The following is a 12,195-nucleotide window of genomic DNA, read 5'->3' on the forward strand; positions in this document are numbered from 1 at the left end:
TGGTAACATATACACTGTACTGTCCTTCGTTGGAGAAGTAATTGCACCTTGATTTGATTATTATTATTGTCATTATTAACACCACCATTATTATTATTATTATTAGAATTGTTGTTGTTGCTATTATTATTATTTATTTTTCTAACTGCACCAAACTATTTTCAATTTAAATCTTGACGATTCCCAGTCCACATCCATTTTATAGCTTTTCAATGGAAAACATTTCTAAACACAAATGCATTAATATTCTTTCCTTTCAGGGTCAACATTATCTAGGGGTTTCATGCTATTTTTTCCCCCTGTCAAATTAGGTGTAGAAAGCAAAAGCTGATTGCAGAATCTCGCACTTGGGCAAAAGAGGGGGCACAGCTCTCCAATTTTCCTTAATGTCAAATGTAAGGATGTCTGTTTACAGCATGTCAACAGGGTTGATATTTAGCTTTCATTCAAAGCCTGATTTTACTGACGTGATATACATGGTCAAGTCCAAAACCCATCAACATCCACATGAAAATCAGTATCTGTGTGTTCAGCATGGATTTTTGACACGCTTTGATTTTAAAAATGAGTACCAGTTACATAACAGAAATAGTGCAGGTGAGCTCAATAAATGGGTTGCCAATTTGACATGCAGTATTTGCAGTACAAAGCTCTTTAGCAGAGTCTTTGAAGAGAACGGCTTTTGATGCCTGCGGATAATTGTGTGTCATTGGTTAATAGGGAAAACAAGTACATTTTAGAAATTGTTAGCTTTACCTATAACCTTTGGTGAAAATTATGGATGTAGCGAAAATCTAACTGAAGTAAAGGATCAGAAAAAATATTTAATTTGACTGAATGTTCACTGTATTATTTTCTTGCATTTCCACTCAGTCTACTCATTACATGATAAGCACTTTTCTAGAGTAATCACCAATCATTTAGTGCATTTATTATTGGAAGGGCTCTGGTAGGACATTACCCAGAGAACCAAATATCACTTAATATGTAATAATTAAACAGCACTGACTATTAGTTTACACCTTCTTAATGAAACAGCCACATAGTATACATATTTGTAGCAAGTATGTTGCTTTCTTATTTAAACCTCATTTCAGTTTTTCCATCTTTTCTTAGATAGACTTTAAAAGGTGCTTTATTTCTTAAAGAGGTAACCAGTTAAGACAACTGAGATTAAATTCTCAATGATAATGATGGCCCGGAGAGTACCCATTTATAAAGCAGGGCAGGTACCAGAGCAATTTCAGTGACGTACATTAACGTGCTGAAGGGAAAGAAAGCCTGCTGGTGAGAAGACCTCCCTGGATTGGGACTCACAAGGCCCAGGGTTGGAGACCTCTGGATATCTCCTGTGCGCTGCGTCTACAAATCCTGTCATGCCAGATATTTATAACCACACATTGCAGAGATTTGAAGGATAACAGAAATTAGTAGTGTCCTTTAGGAACACTGAGCGAGAGTGAACTCAAGGACTCCTACATTGTTAACGTTTAGGACATTTAGAAAGAAAGCTGACAGATGAGGCCAGTTGTAAAAGCTGCAGAGACATTAAGTAAGAAACTGGCAAATAACTTTTCCCCCCATTTTTCCCAGCCTTGAGAACGCCGTTAAGTTTATTATCTTTACTGAAGGGCACATTTGCTTCTAGAGTGATGCAAGTAGGAAATTGTATAAATATTACAGTACAAATTTTAACACAAGGCAAATCCTACCACACAGAATGACTTTTGAAGTGAGAAGATTAAATGGGCAATTGTGAATGTTTTGTTCTCTTTAAAAAAAACACCACTGCATCCTCTGATCTTGGTGGACTGATGTGTTAACACTTGTTCTTTTAGCTGTACAGCCAACAGGATTTCCATACATACTGTACAACCTCATTAGGCTTTCACATATTGCATGTACAATACACTGACTTGTGTGTTAAAACAAATGTAATAACTACATACAATATTGGTACCTTACAAAGAATTATTTATAGACAAGATAACTTCTCTGACCGACAAAATTGCTTTTTGACCATCATATGAACTTCTACAATTGAAACACTTTAAGCAATTCTAGGCATTGATTTTCATTTCGAATTTAAAGATACACAGAATCAAAAGCAGTACCATTTTACAGCGATACACAAATAAACAGTTGTGAAATCCAAAAAGAAAGTCAATGTTTTTATGAGTGTTTATAAATGTACAGACACCTTATTTGCCTGGTACAGTATAGAATACTGTACATTGCCAAGCAGTTTTGTACATTATGTTGTTTTTGTGAAACAATTAAAAAAACTAATTATTTTGATAATTATATATATATGATAATAAGTGTATGTGCATATGTACAAACATCTGGATATTTAGTGTTTTTGGACCAATGGTGACCTTTTATGATGCTGCATTTCCCAAAATGATGTTTTTTCATTTTGTTGTGTTGTCAATACATAATATGTAACAAAATCGATAGTATTGAATACTTATAATGAAAGCACATCAGAAAATGATTTAGCAGAACAAGAATATCACAACGATTGCTTAACTGACTTTCTTTTGTTTGATTTTCATGTGTTCAGAGGAAAAACAAAAACACTTTTGGAAACCATTAAAGAAACAACTTGTTCGCTAAGTGTGAACATAGCTGTACATGTCTTACATTAAATCTTTATTTTAATTTGTGAAGCTTTAAAGTCAGTTATCCCAATACACAAAGTATTGAAGGTGAAGAAAAGCTGATACAGAATGAAAGTATATTTAGATTCTAATAGCCTCTAAAGACAAGCGTCTACAAGTAGCGGAAGTGATAACAGGAGGCTAAGAGACAAGCTAGCACTGCTTGATCAGTCTCTGCCTTTGGGATGTCTTCCTGAGCAATTTTCTGTAGTCGTAGGGATTGTCTTCTTCCTGGCTCTCTGTCGAGGTCAGTTTTGCAAGTGGTTGCCTAGCGTGGAAGCAGAAAAGGTAGCGCTTGGTTAGGACCCAAAACATAGAGTAGTAATGTACAAGGAATGAAACATAGGAAAGAAAACTATTTTTTCACATGTTTGTACAGTATATGCAGCACAGAACACAGAACATAAGCTTAATATCTGTATTTTTCATCTCAAAGGATCTCAAAGCACTTTTCATATAGGAGGGAACTCTCTATGTGCACCAATGAAGTGCACCACCTGATTATTACAGAGCAGGTCATGCAGAGTTAGAAATCACTACATTAATGCAGTTACACAGGGGGACATTAAGGGAGGTCAGACTGTGCAAGCACAAGGGCTCTGAAGAACTGTCAAGACCAGTGTTAAGGGATTTTTGATGACCAAGCAGTCAGGATCCTAGTTTAGCATCATTTTTTATTTATTTTTTTATCCAATAAGCTTTATAGAACCACTAAGCTTCAAACAAATGCAGTTTACATAGAATAGCAAGAAAGTAAACATTTTACCTTTTAATATAGAATTACCCTTCAAAACAAATTCTTACAGAATGTTTGACGGATTAATTAAAAAAAATCAGATGAATATTATTGTATTACATTTTATGAGAGGTAGCGGCACAGATGTAAATGACAAGTGCAATTTACCACTTGCAGCAAACATTCAACACGATGAGCCAGACTATTAAAGGAACTGACATTTGCTGTTCAAGGGAAGCAATTTCTGTTTGAATGGCGCATTCACATTACAGACTAACAAAAAAGGACTCCTTCAAACAAAATTAATTATTGAGATAAAAACTTAATTTTCTTATTTCATTTTATCAACGGAATTTATATCAAACATATAAACAACAACAAACTACACGGTTTTGGCTTATCAGCATTTGGCAATCTTTGTCCACATTTCTACACTGAATGAGCATGCATGTAATGCACCCAGGCTAAAGTGCAAGTCTTATTTTCAAGCCACAGTTGAGTTCTATTAAAGAATATATTTTGATACCATATATCTGTATACAGAATACTGTATATTTTTTACATTCTGTTTTACCAAAAACAATGACTGCACGTTTTCAGCAAGAGTATACAGCAGGAGGGAGACCCTGCTGTTTTCTCAGGATGGCACTTACAGTAGTTTATAGTTTGAGCTGTGAGTTTCTTACCGTCCAGTGTGGCTGGGTGGCAAGACCTTTGGCTCTGGAGCCGGCCTGGTGGGAGATTTTTGGTCAGGTGAGGTGTTTCTCTCAGGGCTGCTGTTCATGGAGGTATTGGATGAAAGCTCTTGGTAGTAACTGTCTTCAATGTCTAGTAGTTTTCCCGGACTGTGGAGAATACATAGGCTTAGACTTAGAAACAAGTACGTAAGAAGGATTGTAGCTGAAGGAGGGCTGCTCACACTGTCACCAGACTGGAGTGCCACCTTTTCAAAAAAGATGTAGGGAAACGGAATGAGTCCTCTGAATTCTCAGAATCTTTGTAGGTCATCATGTTCATTTCAGAAACCTTTTTTCCAGGTTTCTTGTGTTTATTTGATTATTTGTTTAGTTTAAATAAGCCATTTCCTATCAGTGCAAGGCTGCTGTGATAACTCATCTTCAAAGGCTGCTTTGGATAATTATGTATTGCCATGTATTGTACTGGAAATACTTGTACTGTAGAAGCGAAACTGAGGAAAAAGGGATGCAAAGTGCAAATTCCACATTAATTGCTAAAATAAATATATCCACAAGATATTAATAATCTGAACTGATCATTTTAAAATGTGATAATGACCAAACTCTTTTGCACTTTAACTGAATGTTAGTAAGAAGTCCTCAATTCTGATTATAGCCTGAACCATACACTAATCTTCATAATTCTTACAACAGTTTAAACACAATTAAGAACACTAATTGATATGTTGGAGGTTATGAACAGAACTTTACAGCTAAAGTAAAGTTATACAAATAATTGTATTAATATATGATGAAGAAGTATGAGCAGGGAGCTGCGTCTGTATGTGCAAGCTACAAAGGAACAGGTAAAGGTTTATTTTTATGCTAAAAAGGGAAAATTGACACCCTAAGAAGGTGTCAAAAGCCAAACATTGCATTTACTTTTCTTTTTTTCCTTTCAGCATGGAATAAACCTTTTCCTATCCCTTAATATATGATTATACTGATATACAATGTCACTACAGAAGTTGTCCCACAACCCATCAGAAAGTACAAGCAGTGATAATATTTCAGATTTTTAGATACTGTATGTGATAAACACTATGGCTCCTGTCCCAGATAACACGAGGAGAAAAGTAAAAATTTTAACCAATGGACTGAACTTCTACTGACTGGTTACAGTCCTTCTTTATGTTTCACTCAGTGCTGCGTGGAAGATTCTGAGGTAACGTCTCGTCATGCTATCTATCACGATATCAATGCCTGTGCTTATTCAGGCCATGAGGGACTGTGGCACCATTAGATGAATTGCCTGGCAACAAGGCAACATTGTAGCATACCAACATAATATCAGGTTATGTAACAATTTGGTGAAACAGTTATTTTCTTTTTCTTCTAAAAACACATCAAATAAGAATAAAACAAAATGACAATTCAACATTCATCTCTTCCCTCCAGAAATTTCTCCCACACGGTTAATGGTCTGCACTCCAGATAATGGACTGTTTCCAGTCACAGTACTCTTAAATATAAGATCAGACATCTACAAAGGTATCATGTAAAAAATGGTATAGAAACAAACCTCCTTTAGAATATATTGGTCAATTTTTGTCTGAACAGTAAGAAAAGATATTGCTGGTCTGGAGTCAGTGTGGAGAAGAGCCACCAGAAAAATTGCTGCTTACATGCAAATTAATCTTTTTAGTCTTGAACAGGGATGACTATGAGGGGACCTATCTGAAGTATTACAATTTTTCAGAGGTACACAGTCAAACCAGTGGTCTTCTTCATAATCAACACTGAAACAGAAACCCAAGCACACAAGTGAAAACTACAGGAAAGTGCAATTAACACTGAGAGCACGTCTTCACTCAAAAGGATTTGAGAGTTTGGAGGAAGCTTCCCAATCCCAGATATTCAAGATGATACCTTGGCATTTTACAGGAAAGACTTGGCTGAGATCCTTGGATTAATTAGCTATTGAAAACAAATAAGCATGTGCCAAATGGTCCTTGGCACCGGTCAACGTTCCCGTGATTCGTCAACATCAGCGGATGCTCTTCAGGCCCTCACTGTTCACTCCCTCACTGGCACCACGTGTACAAGCTGCTGAGAGCTCCGCAGAGACGTTTAAAGATTGGCCAGGTTTTCACTGGTGTCAACATGCTGTAGCTGTGGTCAGACCAGCTAACCTAATCTCTTTCTGAGGCTGTCAAAGGCCAAGGTGGAAGATAACATTGAGGAAATTGAGGAGATCAAAGAATATCCTTGTTTAGGATGATATATAAGAGTAGAATACTTAAACACATTTTGACAGCCTGAAAAGATGTGTAAAAAGGTATCTATAGTGTTCGATGGCCATAGCATACACAGGGGATCGGGGGCATTATCACGATGGTATCCATTATTTCTGTCGCTGGCTCACTCACATTTGATGTAACAGATTTAACAATTATGAGGTTAATTAATTATGCTAATTAAGATTTGTCAATAACAAGGTTGTTCAACAGAGGGTATAGTGTGAAAGTTATAGACCAGCGCTGTCTGCGACCACCACTGGAAGCAATGCAAGCATATGGTATCTTTTGCACTACATTGCAGGTGCTGTTTTGTGGAAACCTTTTCCATTTTTTTCACAGGACCTGGACAAGTACATGCCTGTCTACTGGTCTATAAGTCTTTGGGGCCACACATCACCCCATATCATCCCACAAATGTTCAGTGGGGCTCAGATCTTGCAAATTGTGCATTTGTGGCACAACAGTCACATTTGCATCTCTCAAGTTAGCTGTTGAGCATTTTCCTGGAGGAATGCTTTCACTTCAGGATATGCCTGCAGATAGGCAGTAAGTTAGGTCCCAGGTTATTAAACATTCAATAGGTTAAATAACCTGATCACTTGTGCCAAATGAACTCACTTACTAATAAGATGTTCTTGTGTTTATGCAATACTCAAAGTTACTTGAGTGCATGACGTGCAGTCAGGAATGATTTATTAATCAAAATTATGACAAAAAGATTTAATCATGATCAAAATCTGATTATTTTTTCTAAAAATCTGCAGGTATGAACCGATCAATACGTTTCTTTTCACGCCTTAGTATAATGTCAGCGGTTACGGAGTTTTAAACATTCGTTTACAGTTCAACCAAGAACAAGTTGATAACTGCACAAAAAGGGAATGTGGTGATCTAAAATGAAAGGCACGATAAGGTCCTTAGATCACATTTCATAGCCACGTTTATGCCTTTATCTATTTCAATATCGCATTTAACAAAAGAATTAAAGACAAAAGTAAATGAATATTGTGCTATGAGCTGATGAAAAAATACCAGTTCTTGTGCAAGTGCTCTCGCTGCATGCCACAGTATTATAACTTTCCATCCTGGTCTAGTAATGGTGCATAATGATGCCCATCCTCCTGTGATACACTCAAACAGTGGGGCTCCTCTTCATGTGCTTTGTCTTGCTTTTTGGATTACAGGCTGCATTATCTAACAGAAATGGAATCTGGGTCACTTGCATGCACCATCGCTTTCCATATTTCCACCAGGTATTCTATCATTTAATTTAACAATACCTAACAATGCTATAGAGACCTCTTTTTTGATTAGTTTTGGGCAGTTATGCTTATAATAATTTAAATAAAAGTTATGGCATTTTGAAGTGAATTATGCAGCCATGAGCTCAGACACAAAAAAAGCCTTTGCGATAATTAAACACATTTGTTCACCTCAAATCTTTTCCATTATTTTAATAAGAAGATTCAGAATTCTGGTTCAGTAGAATACTGCCTTCTGAATAGTTTCAGCCAGTCAGGATTTCATGGGAAATTAATTCATTAACCTGTAGTCATTGGTTATGTTCATCTCCTTGACAAAACATTAACACCTGGGTTTTGTCTTCTTGCACATCAAGTATCAGTGAAAGTTGGCGACTATTATATTCACAAAAAGGACTAGAAAAACAGTTCACCAATGAAATTATTTTTCTGTACAATTCTAGCCTATTGGCTCATTTAGGGAAAGCCTACTGAATACACTGATTTCACAAGCGGTGACAAAGTCGACCACCTGGCTGTAATACTTGATGTTATTTTACAGTGTGTACAAAAAAAAACAACATCAGGGATCTGAACATCTCCCTTTCTCTATGTTTGTATATTGGCTACCTTCTGTAACATCACCGCTATGATAAATACAGTACCCTGCAAACGTATTCAGACTCCTCCTATGGTATTCCAGTGTGTGAAATTATAAAATGATGCATGCTCATTTTTGTAAACTAAATGCTCAAACTGTAGACTTCCAAGGATAAGGTAAGTTACAGTAAATATCAGCAAAAACAAAAGAAAAAATGAAATACACAGTAGTGTATTAAGTATAAATCAATGAATAATTAAGAATCAGAATATGTGAAATATGAAGTGTATCCCTAGTTATTTATAACAATAAAGGGATAATTAGAATCAGGTCCTACACGCACCATGTGCATGCACACACTGATGGGCACAGGCCACAGCTGTAGATAGTGTCCTTTTCTTGAAGATCTGACAAATGGCCATCCTGCATCACATAGGTAGAGCAAAAGTATTTTAATTTCCAAAGCAATCTTCTAATTCTGTTTCATATTTGCACTTATCTTAAATAGCCCTTTCATTTGCTGTATATATAAAACCACATTATCAGGGATAAATCGAAGCTCCAAACCTTTAACACAAGACGGGTTTTCACTGATTGCTCTCTCAACAGTGGTACCCTGGCAGGTCACCCACAATGCCTATTTGTAGGACCAACTGTGATCCTATGTTGTCACTAACTGTAGCTGAAAAGCTGGTCTACCCTCTTGTCTTCCCTCAGATTGAGTACTGTAATGCCCTACTTACTGGGGTATCTAAATCCATTCTGAGCAAACGACAGGATTCGGAAGCCAGAATGCAGACCAGGTCTACTGCAAGAGATCACATCACTCCTATCCTGGAGTCATTGCACTGGCTTACTATCAGGTTTCACATTGACTTCAAAATCCTCACCTATAATGGCTCACCTATAAGGCTTTGATTGGCTTTGCGTCTCAGTACCTGTCTGAATTACTATTGTCCTACTCTCCATCTCACAACCTCATTTGTCTAATTCTAGTATCCTGTCTATCCCCCAATCCCATCTACTAACTATGGATGACAGCGCCTTCTCCTGCTATGCCCCACAGCTCTGGAATTCTATCCCTAAGGATATCAGGGAGCCACTTTCCCTGAGCTATTTCAAATCAAAACTTTAGAAGAATCTTCTTTAGAAGAGCTTTTATCTAATTGGTTCTGTATCTGTCCTTTTGCATGTCAAACCCATATCGTAACTACTGTATAATTCTGCTGGATCCTCTCACTGTGTACTTTTCTTCTTACTGTAAAGTGGTATGTGAAGACGTTACTTAAAAAAGGAATAAAAAATTATTATTTTTTATTTAGATAATATTCATAGAGTACAGGGCTATTGAAAATCCGAAATAGTGGAAAAGAATAATTAAAAAGGCAGGACATTTTTCATGACATACCTTCATCAAACTCCTTCTAAAAAGCCATTTTGCAGAGTTGGGGAAATTTAGGCTCTTTACATTTTTAGAGACCTTATCAGAATAACCTTTACTCTGTTATCTCTGCCTCAGATGCTTCTTTGAATGAAATGGGTTTCCATGCAATCTTACAGCATCTACACTGCTGTCATCCCATGCTGGAGATTCAATCCTTTAACTGACCTTCTAATTGTTAATGGTGCATATAAACTACTCCCCTCCATGGGCTTTATTTATCTGATAACAAATTATCTGTTAAAAGCTATTTCCTTGCCTGTTGCTCTTGTCTTTCAAGCCTCTTTAATAGACTTTCCTTCTCCTCCTACTCTTCTGTACTACTCTGTTATATCTTCTTATTTGTGGATACTTCATCTCCTTTAACACTGTTACTCACCTTGAAACACAGACCTAAAAGCATTTATTCTAGACTTGACAGTGACAAAGCTGGGTCTGACACCTGCACTGGGGTTTTCTGTAAATTTGTTTCAAACCTGAAATATTTCCTATTGCAGAACATGAGGGGGGAAACCTGAACTAGGTGGATATTGTGAGGAACAGAACTGCAGAATTATCATTTGCTAGCCAAAAATGCTTGATCTTATGGTCTATTTTGGCCTTCCTGTTCACTTCGTGAGCTTAAACTGACAAAAGGTGAAACGAGAACAGAAGTCTGGTGAGGTTGCGGACAGAAAGCAGACAGAAAGCTTGGTTTTAATGGCAAAACTGATGCTACAGGAGAGATCATGCTCTGGGAATGGGAAGAATACAACAAGATAAAGTCAGTTAGACAGTCAGGGCCCTGCTCTCACTGGACTTCATTTCTACCAGCACACAGGAAGTATCCATGGTTAGCCAACGTTTAACAGTCAATATGAACGAATGTAAAGATCCAGGAGTCTTGAAGTTAAACAACAAGTGGCATTGTAGGAAATTAACATTTTTTTTTAAAAGTGTTACCAGAAAAGGATAGTGAATAACATTAAAGATTATTCAGATCTCCTACATCATACTGCATGCCACTGATCACAACTTCCAACCACTAGAAGCTTGCTTTACAAAAATGTGATTTTAGTCTTCTTTATATTTGTGCTTTAAGAATGTTATGCTTGCTTTAGGACACCTCTTGCTGGTCATGAGTACTGAGGTAGATGGTACATAAAAGATGCTTCCATAAAAGCATCACACAGCCCAAATCATGATGTGCAGATGAAACACAAGAACAGTCTTTACCTTTGTTTCCTTGGCTTCCTTTTATCATCCTGAAGAGATCTCTGCAACCAGAAACGAAACGTTACCCTGATGAACGTCTCTGATGCTGTGACGTGGTATTCACTTAAACACTCAGAAAACGGGACTATGAATTCAAGCTTAATCGGAAATACAATTAGTTTTATGAAAACGTAAATGGGATAGCTGCAACTCGGGTCATCGAAAGGGATGAGGACACCCGTATACTGTGAATGGCATTGGGTTAATCAATATGCAAATTATCTGATTCAGCTTCATTTCAGTAAAATCAATGTTCTGACTTGGTTACTTACATGGATGAGGTTATAGTAAGTGGAGTCTTCAGGGGTGTTCAGTGTTTTTGGTTGCTGGGTTCTTCTTGGTGTTCTCACCTGCTTCTGGTCTGCTAGAATCAAAGAGTGACAAATGTTCATCGTTTAACAATGGCTAATTGTTAATTAAATAATTACTTGTACTTTTAAAACTGAGACAACAGTTCTTTCCTTTTCCATAGAGGTCAGTTAATTTCTTTCTCATGAACGTGTTTGATACATTAATCACGAGATTTTGACTCTCGGTTTGGAGACATTAGCCTGCATCTGCCCCTGTACTTCCTGCTTTACCGTGTTCTACACAGTTAATAATTTATTTTGACCCCTTTTTAAAAAAAAAAAGCATAACGTAGGAGGTTTGCACATTATTTTCCTTTAAATGACACAATCTGTATTTACAAATGTTTTCTTAAATTGGATATACTAGTGGAATCACCGGCAGGCTTCCTGTCTTGGTTGAAGTTCAGGGTTTGCGTTCTACCTGCTTGTGAAGAGCCACTGGTTTAAAGAACACTATTTGTCTGCGTGGAGGCAGAGGAGAAGCACAAGCGCTCCCGGTGAGTCAGTCTCTAGGGTGGCTAAATTCAAACGTGAAAGAGTGGGCAACACTTATTTCAAAGAAAGTTTGCATAGTTATTATGATGCTTGAAGAAATCAAAATTGGCATAATGGTGCTTAATATCTAAAAAAAAAGATATTAGTGTTTTCTCTGTTAGTCTTGCACTCCTCTTACAATGTGTCTAATGAGTTTATCCAGTGGGTCTCTGCTAGTATAAGATCGTGACTGTCTTATGTTTTCCTATCATTACTGCACCCACGTAGAGGGACAGCATCATTTACCCATGGTGGGGAGTAATTTGCAGTGGCTATAAAGCATTCAATAAAAGTTTTAATTCAGTCATTTTGTTTCAACAACTGATTCCTCTAGTGGGATTTATTAAATATTTTCCTATCTGTGTACCATTCCTCTACATGGCTATAGGTTTAATGGT

At 36.9% G+C, this 12,195-nt stretch overlaps 1 protein-coding gene across 9 annotated transcripts in view; it reads right to left on the reverse strand.

Annotated features, from left to right (window-relative positions):
• Positions 1 to 1,957: 1,957 nt before the first annotated feature.
• The window catches only part of myo3a (myosin IIIA), a 95,136-nt gene continuing 84,898 nt past the window's right edge, over positions 1,958 to 12,195 (reverse strand). For 7 of the 9 annotated variants that reach the window (XM_015353915.2, XM_015353913.2, XM_069191273.1 and 4 more), the window contains 4 exons: positions 11,186 to 11,277; positions 10,875 to 10,915; positions 4,086 to 4,244; positions 1,958 to 2,931 (listed from right to left, as the gene is read on the reverse strand). In XM_015353915.2, the coding sequence (XP_015209401.2) occupies positions 2,817 to 2,931; positions 4,086 to 4,244; positions 10,875 to 10,915; positions 11,186 to 11,277 (407 nt within the window). In that variant the 3' untranslated portion in view covers positions 1,958 to 2,816. The remainder of the gene's footprint in view (positions 2,932 to 4,085; positions 4,245 to 10,874; positions 10,916 to 11,185; positions 11,278 to 12,195) is intronic. The other 2 variants (XM_015353912.2, XM_069191271.1) reach the window with 1 other exon arrangement.

The sequence above is a fragment of the Lepisosteus oculatus genome, chromosome 6 (assembly GCF_040954835.1).
Source record: "Lepisosteus oculatus isolate fLepOcu1 chromosome 6, fLepOcu1.hap2, whole genome shotgun sequence".
NCBI lineage: Eukaryota > Metazoa > Chordata > Actinopteri > Semionotiformes > Lepisosteidae > Lepisosteus > Lepisosteus oculatus.